This window comes from Chlorocebus sabaeus, chromosome 5, assembly GCF_047675955.1.
Source record: "Chlorocebus sabaeus isolate Y175 chromosome 5, mChlSab1.0.hap1, whole genome shotgun sequence".
NCBI lineage: Eukaryota > Metazoa > Chordata > Mammalia > Primates > Cercopithecidae > Chlorocebus > Chlorocebus sabaeus.
Genome location: NC_132908.1, coordinates 81,504,383 through 81,524,398, shown reverse-complemented (window position 1 = coordinate 81,524,398; position 20,016 = coordinate 81,504,383). Strand labels below are relative to the sequence as shown.

At 48.7% G+C, this 20,016-nt stretch overlaps 1 protein-coding gene across 2 annotated transcripts in view; it reads right to left on the bottom strand.

Moving 5' to 3' along the window:
* Positions 1-20,016, bottom strand: part of CRISPLD2 (cysteine rich secretory protein LCCL domain containing 2) — an 89,569-nt gene that overhangs the window by 18,124 nt on the left and 51,429 nt on the right. For both annotated transcript variants that reach the window (XM_007994241.3, XM_007994242.3), the window contains exons 9-14: positions 19,717-19,783; positions 19,103-19,233; positions 18,307-18,350; positions 14,861-14,933; positions 11,756-11,831; positions 1,864-1,997 (exon numbers count right to left, since the gene is read on the bottom strand). In XM_007994241.3, coding sequence (XP_007992432.2) covers positions 1,864-1,997; positions 11,756-11,831; positions 14,861-14,933; positions 18,307-18,350; positions 19,103-19,233; positions 19,717-19,783 — 525 coding nt within the window. The remainder of the gene's footprint in view (positions 1-1,863; positions 1,998-11,755; positions 11,832-14,860; positions 14,934-18,306; positions 18,351-19,102; positions 19,234-19,716; positions 19,784-20,016) is intronic.

Below are 20,016 nucleotides of genomic sequence, written 5' to 3'. Positions count from 1 at the left end.
CTAATCAGCTGCTTCATTTCCCTCCCATTAAATCAGTGGAATTTCCCTTCATTAAGCTTTTCCCAAACAAAGGCTGCGCGTGCTGAAGGAGAAAACGTGGAAGCTGTCTACTCGGGCTCTTCGGGGCTGCCGACGGCACAGTCACCGGGCAGGGGTCCCGGGAAGAATGGGCACGATCTGGGTACAAGTGACACTGCGGCGTCTTCACAGGGTGAGCCCGCTGCTCAAAGTGCCCAGGAGGCTGGCGGTGGAAGCAGGGGCCGTGTTCCAGAAGGCAGGGACGCTTGAGTGACCAAGGTCCCAGGGCACCTTACAGTCTTGATTTTATTCCTTCTCTAAAGAGCGGCCCTCGAATATGAAATCTTCAACATTGCCCCGTTATGAGCTCACCTGTGGTCCCTCAAAATCCGATGTTAAAGTCCTAAAAGTCCTAACGCTCAAGTGCACCTCAGAATGTGACTGTATTTGGAGATCTTTAAAGAGATAATCACGGCAGCTGAGTGCGGTGGCTCATGCCTGTAATCCCAGCACTTTGGGAGGCCAAGCCAGGCGCATCACCTGAGGTCAGGAGTTTGAGACCAGCCTGGCTAACATGGCGAAACCCCATCTCTAGTAAAAATACAAAAATTAGTGGGGTGTGGTGGCGCATGCCTGTGATCCCAGTTACTCGGGAGGCTGAGTGCCTTTTCTGAAGGACACTCGGGAAATGCCCCACTTAGGAATTTCACTTCTAGGGACTTCTTTTTTTTTGTTTTTTCTTTTTTTTTGAGACAGACTTTTGCTCTTGTTGCCCAGGCTGGAGTGTAGTGGCGCAATCCTGGCTCACTACAGCCTCCACCTCCCGAGTTCAAGCGATTCTCCTGCCTCACCTGACCTCAGGTGATCCACCCACCTCTGCCTCCCACAGTGCTGGGATTACAGGCTTGAGTCAGCACACTCAGCCCACTTCTAGGGATTTAAGGAAACAATCACAGTGTGTGCAGAGATTCCTGGAGAAGGCTACTTACTAGGGGAGGATCTGCCCCCCCGATGGAAAGGACTTACACCAGCTATGAAGAGAAGCATGCTACAGTCATTCGCAGTCACTACCAATGACTTATGGTTGTAGATTTCCATAAAGGTATGGTCTCGAGTGGGAATACGGAGTAATCAACATCACCCTCATTTGCAGAGTGCTTCTTACTGCCAGGCACTAGGTAGGCACCATCTCCGTTCACCTCCCAACAGCCCTGTGGGGCAGGGTCTATTATTATCCCTATTTCACAGATGAGAAAACTGAGGCTCAAGGAAATCAGGTGGCTTGCTCGGGGCCACAAAGCTGGTAAGAAACAGGGCCCAAGTCTGTAGGACTCCAGGCTCCCTGATCTTATTTAACTCTATGTAACTATATTACAATGTAGCTTTATATGACTAGTATGTAACTATCATTTGATCCCATTTTTTGTGGGAAAAAAAAATGCACACACACACAAAGAAAAATAACCGCAAGGACGCACGCCAAGAAATCTAACAGTAATTCTCCCCGCTGATGAGTTACGGATGATTGTTTATCTTCGGGCTTATCTGATGTTCCTACAGATTCTGAATTTTCTATATAAACGTTCATTGATAATAGGAAAAAACGTTCTTTTTTTTTTTTTCTTAATCCTAAATGTGATAGTAGGGAAAAGCATTCCCTATTTTGAAAAACAAAAGAAAGAGAAAAGCAAAGAAGGCTCTTACCTGGGAGTGCCTGGTAAGAATTCATGCAAGTCTACTGGAGTTTTATTTTAAAGGGTAATGACTCTGAGCCTCTTCCCAGGCCCCCGGAGGGACCATTAGCAACCGGGCTTGGGTGTCAAAGGTTGGAGAACACCACCCTACCTTTCAGACTGAACTCCGTTCCTGAGTGAGCCCACGTAGGTCTTCTTTTTATCCACGGGCATCACATCCACATCACCCCCGCTCTCGTTGCTGATGACTCCCGCGTGCACGGCTGTCTTGCAGATGCTCGAGGTCTGGAAGCACAGGAGGGACTGTGGTCAGGGATGGGGGTTCCAGTTCACGGGTCAAGCCAGCTGGGGCTCAACCATTCACTGCCGGGCGCCCCGGCTGGTGGGGTGTCGACCACATCAACCCCTGGGAAATAATCATCACTACCTTGATTCCTCGGTGGTCTCTCCAGAGAGACTGGACATTATGCATTCATTCATTTGTTCAACAAGTGTTTTCTAAGCACCTATTATATGCCAGGCACTGTATGAGGAACTGGGGGAATTCAGCAGGGAACAAGATAAAGACCTTGCCTTCATGGAGTCAAGTGAGCAAATAAATAAATATACAAATGAGGTAGCGTCTGTTATGAAGAAAACAAAACCAGCTAAATGCCTGGGTGGAGGGGGCCTGCCTGAGAGTAGTTTCATCAGGGGGAACTGCTCAGGGAAGGCTGAATGACAAAAAGGAAACAGTCACAGCCGTGGGAATGTCTCTGCACAGAGTATCCCAGGCAGAGGGAAAGGCTCGTGCAAACGCCCTGGGGTGGATGTGAACTCATCACGTCCAAGAAATAGACAGACGGACAGGGCGGTTGGAATACAGTGAGTCAGGCAGAATGTGGCAGGAGGTGTAGGCAGGGGCCATTCATGCCATGTAGACTGGACACGGGGTGGGTTCTGGACTATTCTAGGTACTAAGGGAACAGCTGGGTACCATGCAGAGGCAGGATGTGCTGTTTTCTGACATCATCAAGGAGTTCAATTTCTGGGTGATAAAACCTTCCAGGCTCAAGGGATCCTCCCACCTCAGCCTCGAAAGTAGCTGGGACTACAGTTGTATACCACAACACCTGGCTAACTTGTAAAAGTTATTTGTAGGGACAAGGTCTCGCTGTGTTGCTCACGTTGGTCCTGAACTCCTAGGTTCAAGCAATCCTCCTGCCTTGGCCTCTCAAAGTGCTGGGATGACAGGCATGAGCCACTGCACCCGGCCCCATTGCTGGTTTTGAAGATGGAATAAGAGGCCATGAGCCAAGGAATACAGGTGGCCTCTAGAAACCGGAAAAGGCAAGAAAACTGATTTTCCTTTGAAGCCTCTAGAAGGAACCAGCTCTGTTGCCACCTTGATTTTACCCTGGTGATACCCACATTGGACTTCTGGCCTCCAGAACTGTAAAGATAATAAACCTGGGTTTCTTTAAGCCACCATGTCTGTGATGATTTATTCTAACAGTAATAGGAACTGAACAGCTTCTAACCACTGTCCACAAAACTGTCCCCACTGTGGATAGATCTAGTGATCTGATTTATGAAGTCCCTTAAGTTTGATGACTTCAAATTTATCCATCTGTCTATCTGTCTGTCTGTCTGTCTATCTATCTATCTATCTATCTGTCTGTCTGTCTGTCTGTCTGTCTGTCTGTCTGTCTATCTATCTATCTGTCTGTCTGTCTATCTGTGTATCTGTCTGTCTGTCTGTCTATCTATCTATCTATCTATCTGTCTGTCTGTCTGTCTGTCTGTCTATCTATCTATCTATCTATCTATCTATCTATTTTTTGAGATGGAGTTTCACTCTTACTGCCCAGGCTGGAGTACAATGGTGCAATCTCAGCTTACTGCAGCCTCTGCCTCCTGGGTTCAAGTGATTCTTCTGCCTCAGTCTCTTTTTTTTTTTGAGACGGAGTCTTGCTCTGTCGCCCAGGCTGGAGTGCAGTGGCCGGATCTCAGCTCACTGCAAGCTCCACCTCCCGGGTTTATGCCATTCTCCTGCCTCAGCCTCCCGAGTAGCTGGGACTACGGGCGCCCGCCACCTCGCCCGGCTAGTTTTTTGTATTTTTTAGTGGAGATGGGGTTTCACCATGCTAGCCCATGTTGGGATGGTCTTGATCTCCTGACCTCGTGATCCGCCCGTCTCGGCCTCCCAAAGTGCTGGGATTACAGGTGCGAGCCACCGCGCCCGGCCTGCCTCAGTCTCTTAAGTAGCTGGGATTACAGGCCTGCCCCACCATGCCCGGCTATTGTGTTTTTAGTAGAGACAGGGTTTCTCCATGTTGGTCAGGCTGGTCTCGAACTCCTGACCTCAGGTGATCCACCCACCTCGGCCTCCCAAAGTAATGGGATTACAGGCGTGAGTCGCCGTGCCCGGCCTGACTTCAAATTTATAGGAAATAGAATCTCCAGGAGAATGGCACCATGGATGTCTGGACAACAGGCTCACCCAGGCTCATGGACTCGCCTGATCAGTCCCCCACAGCAACTTGCTAATTTAAGGAAAGATGAAAAGCCGGACCCATTGTCTACAGAGCAGGAAGACAGACTCCAGTCTTGCCTCCATTCACAACTGAGTGACGTCACGGCCGTGGCTGTCAGGGGACTGAGCCCCCAGGCACTCTGTGCGTCAAGGGTGGGGAGGTGAACAGTGCAGGCTCCCGTGTTCTGTCCTCCCCGCGTGTGTAGTGTGCAGACAGAAGCCACCACCAGCAGGTTTGAGCCTGAAAGCTTAACATCCAGCAGTGGGTCACTCAGCCGGAGGGCAGGGCTGGGCTCTGTCACCTCTGAAACCCTCCCCTCTGCACAGTACCCGAGCCCCAGGGGTCACTGGGGAGAAGATGATGAAGTCCCAGCCACTGGTTCACCAAGCTGGCACCTCCTTCAAGAAAAGAGCAAGACATGGTGGAGAAGATGAAGCTGGGATGATTTCATTTATAGGAGGCATCCAAAGAAGTCAAATTCATGGAGACAGAAAGTACAGGGGCTGGCGGAGGGGAAGTAGGAAACTGCAGTTCAGTGGGTGCAGAGTTCCAGATTTGCAAGACGAAACAGTTCCAGAGGTCTAACCCATTACAACGTGAATATGCTTAATACAACTAAGCTGTGCACTTAAAAATGGTTAAGTTTTATGTTACATATTTTTTTTGTGGGGGAGGCAGGGTCTCACTTTGTCACCCAGGCTGGAGTGCAGTGATACCATCTGGGCTCAGCAGAGCTTTGACCTCCCGGGCTCAAGTGATCCTCCCACCTCAGCTTCCTATGTAGCTGGGACTGCAGGCACGCACCACCACGCCTGACTAATTTTTCCATTTTCTTTAGAGATAGGGTTTCACCATGTTGCTCAGGCTGGTCTCAAACTCCTGGCCTCAAACGATCCTCCCACCTTGGCCTCTCAAAATGCCAGGATTACAGGTGTGAGCCATTGCTCGGCTTATGTTGTATTTTTTTTTTAACTACAACAGAGAAGGGAGTGGGGAGCTAAACCCAAGCTTGGGGAGCCTTTCTAGAAATAATCAGTGACCCCTCGAGAGAGGCCAGACCACCACCGTCCCTGGCACAGTCTCGTAGCTCCTTTGTCCCCTGTCCTTACCACTGTCCTCGGCCCATTCGGGGGCCCTGGAAGCATTGCTAAGGCCAAAGAGAGCCTGTGTCTCAGGATCCACTGTAAAAGGACAGTTTGTCTGGAAAATGCACCCTGAGCTGCCCTTTGAATGTGACAAACAACACAATCTAGCAGGTTCCAGGCATGAGGGAATGAACAGAGGTGGACTCTTTGAAAATACCAGTTTGGCCGGGTGCGGTGGCTCACACCTGTAATCCCAGGACTTTGGGAGGCCCAGGCAGGCAGATCACCTGAGGTCAGGAGTTCGAAACCAGCCTGGCCAACATGGCAAAACCCTGTCTCTTTTATTTATTTTTATTTTATTATTATTTTTTGAGACGGAGTCTCGCTCTGTCGCCCAGGCTGGAGTGCAGTGGCCAGATCTCAGCTCACTGCAAGCTCCGCCTCCTGGGTTTTCTCCTGCCTCAGCCTCCCGAGTAGCTAGGACTACAGGCGCCACCACCACGCCCAGCTAGTTTTTTGTACTTTTTAGTAGAGACGGGGTTTCACCGTGTTAGCCAGGATGGTCTCGATCTCGTGATCCGCCCATCTTGGCCTCCCAAAGTGCTGGGATTACAGGCCTGAGCCACCGCGCCCGGCCTGTCTCTTTTAAAAATACAAAAATTAGCCGGGCATGGATCAAGACGAGCCTGGACAACATAGCGAGACCTGGTCTCTACAAAAAAATTTAAAAAATTAGTCAGGCGTCGTGGCACATGCCTGTAGTTCCAGCGACATGGGTGACTGAGGTGGGAGGAACGCTTGGGCCCAGGGGGTTGAGGCTGCAGTGGGCTGCGATGGCACCACTGCACTCCAGCCTGTGCGACAGAGCTCGAGACCCCATCTCAAAAAAAAAAAAAAAAAAAAAGAGTGGATCCAGCATTCCCACATTAACAGTCAAAGGCCTATTCAGAAAAACAAAAAACAAAAGAGAAAAGTGGAGCCAACACACACATTCATATCAAAGACCTGAAAAGTGGATTTCCTGCTTTCCAGGATTCGTTTACTGAGTAACTGAAGGCCACTTTCTAAAAACCCTGTGCTAACATGTCTTCATCTTCTTCAATAAATAAACTAACTGGATGAGGGCAGGTTTCCTTAGCCCAAAGTGGGGTCCTGGGTATCTAGGAGGCCCTGGAGTTGCCGGCAGAAAGCTGTGAACCGGCTGGGGCTGGTGTTAGCACAGGGCACGGGAAACCCCTCAGCCCTCGGCAAACCGGGGTAGCCAGCCCCCCTGCCTGAACCGGGACGCATTTTCCCTCTTCAGAGGAAAGATCCACAACTTCTTAATTCTCAGAGAGCTCTGTGCCGGCTAAGGACTAAGGAGCAATAACTTTGCATCCAACTCAAAGAGAAGTGAGGAGACTTGAAGATGAAGTGACCATTTTAGAATTCCTCTCAAAAGGGGCAAGTTTGGTAAGTGAATACAATCAGGCTCATTGTTCTTTACAGCAGGCGGAGGCCTTGGTGCTGGGATAAGTTCTCACACTTGTGCGGGTTTCAGAATCCACCCCCGCTCCTCCCGGAGGGCTGGAGCAGATTTCTAGGCCCGGGTGTCAGCATTCAGGATCAGTGGTTGAGTGGAGCCAGAGAATTTGCATTTCCAACAACAACAACAGGATGAAATAAGGCCTCCAGGCTCTCTGTCTCTCTGAGCATTGCTCACACTGCCAACGGCTGCAGCACCAGGAGCGAGGCCGGGCTGTTTCCCAGTGGAACGCCAGGAGGGACCCATCCCTTCGGTGTCGAAAGCTCAACCTCTAAAAGCCCTGGCGGGGGAGGGGCACCCTCCTGGCTGAGACCTGCCAAGAGGTTCTGGTCGGCAGCCCCAGAGGCCGTGCTTTGACTCAGTCCCTGGAGGATTTCTGCACACAAAAGTGACACGAAGTTTTCTGTGATAACATCAAGCCGCAGGGCATCAGTATGAAAAGCTCACACCCATGGCGGGATCTTTCTCACGCCACAGGCCCTGTTATCAACAGGCACATCTCCCACGCAAACACCTTTCCTTTCTGCCTTCCTTCCTCCCACACCTCTCCTCTCAGCAGGCTTCAGTAAACGGGACAAGGCGTCCAATTCCTTTTCTCAGGGCCTGTTGCAACAGGAATACCTGAGTATTTATTAACAATTGATATCCATGAGGTTGGTAACCAATCCTGCATCCAGCGCTTGCTGGCTGTGTGACCTGGGGTGACCTGTGTGAACCCCAGAGCCCCTCCTTTCTCCACATAAAGCAGATCAGGTCACATCTTTACGCGTCTTTGTTCTAAGCATTTCACGTACGTTGACACAGTGATCCCAACAACTCTACCAGGTAGGTTTATCATTATCATTCCCTTTCAACAGACAGGCAGACTGAGGGGCCGGGGGCTCACGCCTTGCCCCAAATCACTCAGCTGATAAAGATCAGAGGCGGGACTGCCGTGTGGAGCTGTGGAGCCGGCGGCAATCTGTCCACTGTCCGACATAGGGTGATGACAGTGAGGAAGAAGAGGGCTCCTGGGAAGATTAAAGAAGGGCTGAGCGCGGTGGCTCACACCAGTAAGCCCAGCACTTTGGGAGGCAGAGGCAGGCAGATCACTTGAGGTCAGGAGTTCGAGACCAGCCTGGCCAACATGGAGAAACCCTGTCTCTACTAAAAATACAAAGATTAGCTTGGTGTGGTGGTGCATGCCTGTAATCCCAGCTACTTGGGAGGCTGGGGCAGGAGAATTGCTTGAACCCGGGAGGCGGAGGTTGCAGTGAGCCAAGGTCACGCCACTGCCCTCCAGCCTGGGTGACAGAGAGTGAGACTCTGTCTCAAAAAAAAAAAAAAAAAGATTAAATAAGACCCCAGGCTTAACGCAGGATGGCACACAGCACATGCTTAGTAGGTGTCAGTCAAGACAAATGCCACCGCCATGATTGCCATAGTCACCACTGCCAGAACAGAAAACTCCCAAGGGCTTGTCCTCGCCAGCCCAGTGGTCCTCAACATGCAGTTCCAGACCAGCAGGGTCACCTGGGAACTTGCTGGAAATGCAGATTCTCTGGCTTCACCCAGCCCCACTGATCCTAAATGATTCCAGGGCGAGGCCTGGAAATCTGCTCCAGCCCTCAGGGAGGTGCGGGGGTGGATTCTGATACGTGCACAAGTGTGAGAACGTATCCAAGCACCAAGGAGGACGGGGAGGACAGAAGACTGAGGTTCAGAGGAGGGGAAAGGTTGCCCGGCTTCCCACAACTGGCAAATGTCACCACCGTGGCTCGGCTCCCTGGGCCACACCCCGATGCTTCTGTCTGCAGCTCGCCACACAGCGAGGGGTCTGCCAGGAAATGCAGTCCTGGTGAACAGGCGGGAGCCACAGGCAGGAACAGGCCCTTTGAAGGTCTGGAGGCAACTCTCCCAAAATCAATCCCATAGCTAAACAGACATTTTCCAAAAGCCATCATCATTTCCCAGAATACAGTGACCTAGAAACTAAGGCCAGAAAAGAACCTCTCACACGGAGGAGGCTTTCTTCCTTCCCTCCTTGTCTCCTTCCCTCTTCCCTGCTTCATTCTTTCTTCCTTTTTTAAGAGCTGTGTAAGTACTGACTACTGTACTATCTTCATTGATTTATTCCTCCAACAAACAATGATGGTGTCAAGCCCTGTCATGAGCACTGTGGTCCCCAAAGCTCAAAATCCTAGTGACGCTTGTTCGTGAAGACTGCACGTAGCTCCTCACCCTCATGCCTGTTCATATCGGTGTAACTATGAATGCAGGTAACATTAAGCAAGGCAAGACAGACCAGGGAAGGAGCAGAGTTGAAAGCCGGACACATCTCCATCTGTTTGTCATCTTTGCCACGTGCTTACTGCGTGGATTTGGACAGGTTACGATAAGCCTTGTTTTCTTCCGACAGGGATAAGGATAAAGATACCTAGAAATGGTGTTTTTAAAGGACCTAAAACATAGTATGTGTTGAATAAAAGGTAGCCTTCTGGCCGGGCGCAGTGGCTCATGTAGGTCATCCCAGTGCTTTGGGAGGCCAAGGCGGATGGATCACCTGAGGTCAGGAGTTCGAGACCAGCCTGGCCAACATGGTGAAACCCCATCTCTACTAAAAATACAAAAATTAGCTGGGTGTGGTGGCAGGCGCCTGTAATCCCAGCTACTCGGGAGGCTGAGGCAGGAGACTCGCTTGAACCTGGGAGGTTGCAGTGAGCCGAGATTGTGCCATTGCACTCCAGCCTGGGCGACAGGGACAAAACTGTCTCAAAAAAAAAAAAAAAAAAAAAAAAAAAAAAAATAGCCTTCTATTGTTGCAAACATCCATTAAGTTCTTGCATTTCTTTTTTTTTTTTTTTTTTTTTTTTTTTGCTTTATAGGTTTAGCTGCTATATTGTTTGGTGTGTATAATTTTTATTCCTTTTCCAGTAAACTGTATCTTTTGTGCCATTGTGTAACATTACTTTATCTCATTCAGTACATTTAACTTTAAATTCCACTTTTTCAGAGAGGAATATTGGCACTCTTGCTTTTCATGTGTTTGTTTGTATTTGACTGGGATAGCTTTGCCCAGCTCTTTATTTATTTATTTTTTTTTTTGAGATGGAGTCTCGCTGTGTCGCCCGGGCGGGAGTGCAGTGGCCGGATCTCGGCTCACTGCAAGCTCCGCCTCCCGGGTTCACGCCATTCTCCTGCCTCAGCCTCCCGTGTAGCTGGGACTACAGGCGCCGCCACCTCGCCCGGCTAATTTTTTGTATTTTTTTTTAGTAGAGACGGGGTTTCACTGTGTTAGCTAGGATGGTCTCGATCTCCTGACCTCGTGATCCGCCTGTCTCGGCCTCCCAAAGTGCTGGGATTACAGGCTTGAGCCACCGCGCCCGGCCTTTATTTTTATATTATTTGAAAACCTCAGACTCTGTCTCTTAATGGTAGAATTTGGTTCAAACATTTGGTGTAATAATCGATATATATTATTTTACTCCTTCATAAAAATTCTAACTCTCATAACTCAATTTTAGCTGAATCACTTTCAAGAAGGAAAAAAGACCCATTTAAAGAGGAAAGAAAAAAGATAGGGGGAAAACGCTTAGTCATGAAGCCTGCTCTGACCTTACAGAGCCCAGTGACCTCATATTTACAGGAATCTGGAACAAATTAATGCGGACAGAGGCAAAGATGGTGGTGGGGAGGCGGGGGAGAGCTGTAAAGGAGGGGATGATGACAAGCAGCTGAGTAAAGTACTATCTGCAGGCTGGGTGCAGTGGCTCACCCCTATAATCCCAGCACTTTGGGAGGCCAAGGAGGGAGGATCGCTCGAGCCCAGGAGTTCAAGATCAGCCTGGGGGCAACATAGTGAGACCCTGCCTCTATTCAGAAAATAAAAAAATAAAAAACATTAGCTACGGATGAATGATGCTGCCTTAATCATGGAATTTTAGATCTAGAAGATTCCCTGGATTTGATAATCCCAGTTCTGGGCCATTCAACCACAAGGAAACAGCTTGGCAAGGTCACACAGCCTGCTGGCAGCAGAACTGGGACCACAATCACATCGTCTGTGTCACCATGTCCCCAAACCCTGGACAACCAGATGGAACAGACTATGTTCTGCAGGATTCACCTAAGAAAAACCAGGCTAAAGCTCCTTGGTTAAAATTCGGAGGGAAAAAATAGAGGAAGAGATTCGTATAACAAGAGTGCTATTAACAAGTAGTAAATTAGGGTAGTCTGTATTATCTTCTTTGTGCTTTTAGCTAGGTGTATGCATAACCGAGAAGAAATACAGTGCGTGGACCAGTTTCTATAAATGCATCCAGAGAGCTGGGAAGATGACTAAATAGCTGGAAAAATGAACTATCTGAAGCATGAGAGCCTTCAAACTATGAAAACATTTGAGTAAGGCCAGGCACTCCTGCATCTACATTCATGAGGACAGGTAGGTGGAAGCACTACTATCTCTAGAAATGGGGAAATGGGGGCAATGTTTGCAGAAATGAGTGATGGAAACTTAGCTAAGGGGTTGGCTGGGTGCGGTAACTCACGCCTGGAATCCCAGTGCTTTGGGAAGCAGAGGTGGGCGGATCGTCTGAGGTCGGGAGTTCAAAACCAGCCTGGCCAACATGGTGAAACCCTGTTTCTACTAAAAATACAAAAATTAGCCAGGCGTGGTGGTGCACTGTGTAACCCCAGTTACTTGGGAGGCTGAGGTATGGGAATCATTTGAACCCAGGAGGCAGAGGTTACAGTGAGCCAAGATTACTCCACTGCACTCCAGCCTGGGCAACAGAGTGAGACTCCGTCTCTAAATTAATTAATTAATTAATTAAGCTAAGAGGCACTGGAATAAAGTCTCAAGTATCCAGATTTTGGAGCGTGCATGTTGAGGTCTTAACAGGCTTTGAGAGGCAGTTGTTGCAAATGCATTCTACTCACATCTGCGTAGATGTTGGTTCCAAACACCGGAGCCCAGTAGGAAGGCTCGTCTTTGCAGTGCGCCGGACAACGGACTCTGGAAAACAGGAGGCATTTATGTGATGGGTCTGAGCACAGAAAACCAAACGTCTTAAGCTGGCTCTCTTTATTTGAATTCCAAGATTTAAGCTCTTAGATGAAAGGAAACCGCCATACAGTTTTCCTCATTAAGAAAAAAAACAATACTTCCCCCCACCTCAGCAGAGGTAAAGATTAATATCTTTGCTTCTCTTAAATAGTGTAGATAAAAACAAACACACATCCACAAAAGACATGCATAAACAAAAAGGTAAAGGGAAGAAACATCTAAGGGAGAAGAGTGTGGAATTGCGAGGCCGCCCCTCCCATTCTTGGGTGTTGACCAGTTCATACTGTGGGTACATTACAGAGATTAGCATCGAGAGACTTTTTCTAACGCCGCTTCCCTGTGTGGAGGAGGAAAGGGTGGAGGGCCCTCACCTCAGTGAGTCACAGAATATTCCAAGGACGGGGCACTGATAACCTGTGGTGGAAGGGGTTAGATCACTCTGTGTCAGTCCCCACAGATGCTCCAGGGGGTGAGGAAATGAGTGACTCCTGGGTGGTTTGACAAACTCAAGCTGGGAAAGAGCATGGGCTTTACTTAAAAAAAGACCTTCTTTGTTTATCCGGAACAGTCCACCGTGGGCTGGAGCCCAGGGATCAAGAAACCAAAATGGCAGCTGGAAGCCATAGGGCCCCAGATGGGCAGGATTATGGGAAGGAAGGCCTGGCAAAGGGACTGAGAAGTTGAAACAGTTCTTAGGGGCGGGGAGGAAGGGAAATGAGTGGGTAGAGAGAAACGGTGTGTGTGTGGATTAAAAAAAAAAAAAAAAAAAAGGCCAGGCGTGGTGGCTCACAACTGTAACGCCAGCACTTTGGAAGGCCGAGGCAGGCGGATCACCTGAGGTCAGGAGTTCGAGACCAGCCTGGCCAACACGGGGAAACTCCATCTCTACTAAAAATACAAAATTAGCCAGGCGTGGTGGTGTAGGCCTGTAACCCAGCTACTAGGGAGGCTGAGGCAGAAGAATGGCTTGAACCTGGGAGGCAGAGGTTGCAGTGAGCCAAGATCGTGCCACTGCACTCCAGCCTGGGCAACAAGAGCAAAACTTGGTCTCAAAAACCAAGAAAAAAAAAAAGAATTGAAAAAGAATTGGAGAGACTCTAAGAACATTCTGCATTCTCTCCTACTTCTTCTTTTGGAATGGCAGGTCAGAAATTAACATTTTGGATACTGTACTCTGTCAAGTTTTTCTGTTTGTATTTTCTGAAATTCTTTCCTTCTGCTTCTTTCTAATATTCAGGGAAAATCTACTAAAAGGCTGTTATCCCCACTCGAACATTCAAGAGGGATCAAGATGGTGGTGCGGAGGCAGCGGAGGCCCAGAGAAAGGCTGAAGTGGGGTGGTGGCCGAGGGAAAGGAGTCTGGGCCCCTCCCAACCATTGCCCTCCAGGCCTTTCCCTGCTCAGACCCTGGGGTCACTGCGTATTGTCCCTTGGAGAATCCACAGGTCTCCAGCCCAGTATAAGGGCTCATGAAGGCCACACCACCCAGCCTCCAGGGCAGATGTCTTCATCCTCAGAGCATTTCAACCCAGGGTCCTGGGACTCTCATTCTATTTCTAATTTTACAATGGAGCTAAGTCAGAAAGTGTGCTCTGTTTGAAGGGCAGCTTAGCATTACAGATGTATTATATGATCTGAACCCTGGGGAACATCTACAAAGTGGAGACATCCTGTGGCCTTTTCCATCTGAGAAGGCGCCTCAGCCCATTCAAATGAGAGGATGTTTCCTGTGTTCCCTTCCCAAGAGGATCTACTAGGAACTTCAGTGACAGGTGTTGCCAGGACACCCTTTATTTTGGGCTGGGAGGCATCATCCTCCACGGATCAGTCATTTGGGGTTAGCTGCCTGTAGAACTGATTCCCGGGACGAACCCGTTGTCACGTATCCACAGAATGGAATGCTGCATAAGGATTTGAAAGAATACACAAACACACTCCACAACACGGCTGAGTCTCCAACACATGACACAGACTGAAAGAAGCCACAGACACCCAGGACACCCAGGACCACACCCCACCACGGTGCCATAATTTTGCTGAAAAAGCAAAATCAGAGCAACAGAGAGAAGCTCCCTGGTGGCAGAGGTGTGGCTGGGAGGTGGAGGGAGAGGGACTGACCACCAAGGCAGTAATGACATGGGGTGGTGATAGTGTCCTACGCTTTGATGGGTGGTGGTTGTGACCCTGTATGCCTTGGCCAAAACATATCGTGTACTACTTTTTTTTTTTTTTTTTTAAGACGGAGTCTCGCTCTGTCGCCCAGGCTGGAGTGCAGTGGCCGAATCTCAGCTCACTGCAAGCTCCGCCTCCTGGGTTTACGCCATTCTCCTGCCTCAGCCTCCCAAGTAGCTGGGACTACAGGCGCCTGCCACCTCTCCCGGCTAGGTTTTTTTTGTATTTTTTAGTAGAGACGAGGTTTCACCGTGTTAGCCGGGATGGTCTCGATCTCCTGACCTTGTGATCCACCCGTCTCGGCCTCCCAAAGTGCTGGGATTACAGGCTTGAGTCACCGCGCCCTGCCCACATGGTGTACTTCTAATGGGTGGATGGTATCATGTACCTCAATAAAGCCGATTTTTAATTTTTATTTTATTTATTTTAGGACAGAGTTTCACTCTTGTCACCCAGGCTGGAGGACAATGATGTGATCTCAGCTCATTGCAACCTCCGCCTCCCAGGTTCAAGCAATTCTCCTGCCTTAGCTTCCCGAGTAGGTGGGATTACAGGAACCCACCACCATGGCTGACTAATTTTTTTTAATTTAGTAGAAATGGGGTTTCACCATGTTGGCCAGGCTAGTCACCAACTCCTAGCCTCAAGTGATCCACCTGCCTCAGCCTCCCAAAGTGCTGGGATTATAGGCATAAGCCACCTCAACCAACCTAAAAAGCTACATCTAACATCATGCATAGAAAAGATGACAGATCAGTACATCTAACATCATGCATAGAAAAGATGACAGATCAGGCCCGCCTTACCTTGGGCAGTGAGTCGCTGGCTTTTCAAAAGGGCACAGCTGAGCAACGGTGGTGTAGCAGTCCAAATCCTGCACTGTGAAGAGAAGCAAGGGGGAAAGGGTCAGGTCCCAGCATGCCTGGGCCTCAGGCTACGGGGCTGTGAAATGGGCCACTAGACTACCAGGGCCTATGGATTCCCTGGGCCCTTGAACAGACCTGGGACTAGGACCCAGCAGGCTCCTCGTACCCCACCAAGGGGCACTCAAGAGATGAGACCAAACCCACAGCCTGCGTGTGTCTGCGGGTTGAGGGTGTTGTCACCCCCAGTGGTTTCTCTGTGGGGCTGATGGTGCTTTTCATTGGAATGGTGACTGTCTTATTTGGAAGCTTTTCCTGACTTGACCACCTTTGCTCCTCATAGCAGGTGTTACTCTAAGTATGCAGATGAGGAAATGGAAGCCCGGAGAGCTGGGAGTGCCCCTAGAGGCCTCCCAGGACTGAAGTGGGAGCCCAGGTTTCCGGTGCCTGCTCTAGAGCTCTTGCTGACATGCCACCCACCTCCTGCTGTTAGTCAAGGCACATTCATCCCTGCTGAGGGGCGAGGGTTTTTTTTTTTTTTTCAAGGTCATTTGTTGTGTTTAAACAACAGAGGTAAGGAAACAGTTCTAATACTGGCCACCTGTGATCTTTGACAGCATGTCTTTTTTTTTTTTTTTTTTTTTTTTTTTGAGACGGAGTCTCACTCTGTCGCCCAGGCTGGAGTGCAGTGGCCGGATCTCAGCTCACTGTAAGCTCCGCCTCCTGGGTTTACGCCGTTTTCCTGCCTCAGCCTCCCGAGTAGCTGGGACTACAGGCGCCCGCCACCTCTCCCGGCTAGTTTTTTTTTTGTTTTTTTTGTTTTTTTTTGTTTTTTTTTTGAGACGGAGTCTCGCTCTGTCGCCCAGGCTGGAGTGCAGTGGCGCAATCTCGGCTCACTGCAAGCTCCGCCTCCCGGGTTCACGCCATTCTCCTGCCTCAGCCTCCCGAGTAGCTGGGACTACAGGCGCCCGCCACTGCGCCCGGCTAATTTTTTCTATTTTTAGTAGAGACGGGGTTTCACCATGGTCTCGATCTCCTGACCTTGTGATCCGCCCGCCTCGGCTTCCCAAAGTGCTGGGATTACAGGCGTGAGCCACCGCGCCCGGCCTGACAGCTTGTCTTTATTTAGTCCAGGGCTAGGTAAACTTTTTCTTTTTTTCTTTGAGACAGAATTTTGCTCTTTTTGCCCAGGCTGTAGCACAATGGCACGATCTTGGCTCACTCCCACCTGTAATCCTAGCACTTTGGGAGGCTGAGGCGAGTGGATCACCCGAGGTCAGGAGTTCAAGACCAGTCTGGCCAACATGGCGAAACCCTGTCTCTACTAAAAAAAAAAAAAATTAGCCAGGCATGGTGGCAGGCACCTGTAATCCCAGCTACTCAGGAGGCTGAGGCAGGAGAATTGCTTGAACCCATGAGAAGCAGGTTGGAGTGAGCTGAGATCGCACCACTGCACTCTAGCCTGGGTGACAGAGCAAGACTCTGTCTCAAAAAAATAAAAAAGCAAGGGTGTCCAGTCTTTTGGCTTCCCTGGGCCACATTGGAGAAAGAATTGTCTCGGGCTACACATAAAATACACTAACACTAATGATAGCTGATGAGCTACAAAAAAAAAAGGTCCATGCATAAATCTCATGTTTACAAATTTGTGTTGGGCCATATTCAGAGTCATCCAGGGCCACATGCAGCCGATGGGCTATGGGTTGGACAAGCTTGATTTAAAGGCACAGCAATATATTACACACACACACACACACACACACACACACACACATATATATATATTTTGAGACAGGGTCTTGCTCTGTCACCCAGGCTGGAGGAGGAGTCTAGTGGCATGATCATGACTCACTGCAGCCTCGAGCTTCCAGGCTCAAGCAACCCTCCCATCTCAGACTCCGAAGTAGCTGAGATACAGGTGTGTGCCACCCTGTCCAGCTAATTTTACATATTTTTTGTAGAGACGGGGTCTTACTGTGTTGCCAGGGCTGGTCTCAAACTCCTGGGCTCAAGCAATCCTCCCACCTCAGCCTCCCAAAGTGCTTAGATTACAGGTATGAGCTACTACATCAGCCAGACACATAATTACTTAAGAAAAAAATTAGGTTACCAAATTGTATGTAACTCCATTTCAAGTTTTTTTTTTTTTTTTTTTTTGAGACGGAGTCTCGCTCTGTCTCCGGGGCTGGAGTGCAGTGGCCAGATCTCAGCTCACTGCAAGCTCCGCCTCCCGGGTTTACGCCATTCTCCTGCCTCAGCCTCCCGAGTAGCTGGGACTACAGGCGCCCACCACCTCGCCTGGCTAGTTTTTTGTATTTTTTTAGTAGAGACGGAGTTTCACCGGGTTAGCCAGGATGGTCTCGATCTCCTGACTTCGTGATCCGCCCGTCTCGGCCTCCCAAAGTGCTGGGATTACAGGCTTAAGCCACCATGCCCGGCCCCATTTCAAGTTTTAAAAGTCATCAACGTATATATTACCAATGTACATACTTCTAATACATAGAGAAAACAAACTGAACTATTTGCCAAAGTGCTCACCATGGTTATCTCTGGCTGCTGGAATTTAGGTCATCATTACAAAAAAAAAATGTTCCACTCCATGTTTAAATTATCTGGAATAAACAGGCATTCTTTTTGCAATAAGAAACAAAGGTACTACATATTTTAATAAATATATCTAACTAGAACTTTTGCATGGAGGGTAAATGATAAGAGTTGCTGTCCCAAAACAATGGCATGGTCTGCCGGCAGAGCTCCGGGGAGGAAGCTGGAATGGCTCCTACACCCCTGCTTGCCTGAGATCATTTTAGTCAAGGGCGCCGTGTGGGCAGCTATGACCCATCCCCTCACTTCTGGTTGGAGCGTGCTCACCCATCGTGCATCTCACCTTCCAAATGAATATACACTGAGCAATGTAAAAAGCTGGGCCAGAGACGGCAAGTAAGTGCCACACACTTCCCTTTACCTCCCTCTCTTGTCCATGGCAGACATTACTAATCTATCAAGCTCTGTTTTCCGCTGAGCCCAGATGGAGGCCTCAGAATCCTTCTTAACACTACACTCCAGGTAGCCATTACCAATGGACAGAAAGTGGCACTCCCAGTGAAACGTCTCAGCCACTCTAGCCCCAGGCGTCAGTACGTCTGTGACATTCAGCTGGCAACCTCAGCCCTGTGTTTCTGGTTCAGTGATCTCGGGCCAATTTCAAGTCCAGATATTCTTAGAAGCTGGTTAAAGAAATGACATCTTGAAAAAGCCTTGACAATGATGAGAACCATAATGTTCACAGGCAGGATAAACATTCTATCAGTGACTCAAGGAAGTGAAATTTCCACAAAAATCTGAGATAACCCAGGTATTATGGTTGCAAAAGAGACTGGCCAGCTTACCTTTCACTTTTGACACCATGAATGAGCTGGAAGGTTTGTATTTGCTGTTAAGAGAAAAAAAAAAAAAAAAAGCCATTAGGTAAATGCAAATAGAATCGCTTCTACAAGTGAACACTTGCTCCTATACTTATCTTATCTGCAATCTTGACTTGACACTTTTCTACTTGTTTCCTATCGGCCTGAGAGCTCTTAGAACGTTCTAGAGCAGGGTAGCTTAACTTTTTTTGTATCACGGACTCCTCTGGTAGCCTGGTGAGGCCTATAGACCCCTTCTAAGAATAATGGTTTTCAAATATATAAGATAAATTTAATCTAAGCACAGCTGCAAAATAAACGAATTTTAAAAAGATAAATTTAAACATTATAAAGGAAGTTAGTTATTATATTAATATCATGATCAAATTATAAAACCACATTTGCGTTAGAGTTAGAGCTGCGGGTTTGGTTTTTTTTGTTTGTGTCGCCCAGGCTGGAGTGCAGTGACACTATCTTGGCTCACTGCAACCTCCGCCTCGGGCTCAAGTGGTTCTCCTGCCTCAGCCTCCTGAGAGTAGCTGGGATTACAGGTGCATGCCACCATTCCTGGCTAAATTTTGTATTTTTAGTAGACACGGAATTTCACCATGTTGGTCAGGCTGGTCTTGAACTCCTGACCTCAGGTGATCCACCTGCCTCGGCCTCCCAAAGTGCAGGTGTGAGCCACCATGCCCGGCCTGTGTGATCCTTTTCAAACTTTCAACAACACCATCATAAACAGGAAAGCCATTTCACAGAGCCCCGATCACAAAGTAGTTACCTGAGGGACTGCACGCCATGTCTCTCGGACTTCACGAAGAAGGGGACCTTCCCGTTCCTGGTAATGTCCACCAGGCCTCCCTTGTCATCCAGGACTCCGTAGTGGATGGCGGCGCGGCATATGCTGGACGACTAGCGGGAAGGGGAGGGAAGACCAGAGTCATATTCTCAGCCTCTGTCAGCAAGTTTCACCAGAAATACCCAAACATTTGTCCTCAACTCACTAAAAGCCTGAAGGACAAGCCAAAACTCACCCTACTCCTGCCTCTCACCTCTGTCCATAACCACACATTTGTTCCTGGGGTTGCTTACCTTAAAAACTCATCCGAGTTGCTTTACAAACTAAGAACAGTGACAAACAGCCTTTTCTCCCCGCTTAGTTCGCTGTGCGAATGCTCCGTCTAAGACGGAGACTGGCCTTCAGGAGGATTGGTCCCCGAAAGTGGCTTTGCTAGTTTGTAAGCCCATAAATATAGACCCGCCCCAGTTCTAGAAATGCCAGGTTTGACTAAGGAGTGGAAAGAAAATCTTTTCCTACTAAAGCCAACCACCTGCTTTAAACATATGCAACGGGATCCCACACAAGCCATGGAGAGGAGGACTGGCCACACTCACGCTTTCATAGAACAGAGTTCCAAAGATCTTCGCCTTGTGGTTCAGGCAGCCTGCTGGGCACTGGTACCTGACAAGGAAGAAACAAAATGATGTTCAGAGATAAGCACGTTGATTACATCTCACAATGAGTTTATCATTTTTTTCATCGATAGGTCTATTGCTAAATATAGAAAAGCTTCATTTATGCAGATTCCATTGTTTTTGGACAAGTCAGAGTTTACCCAGGCACAGACTGAAGTTCATATTCACACAAGCACAATACAGTTGTGTATTGTGGATACACAATATCCACATGGATAC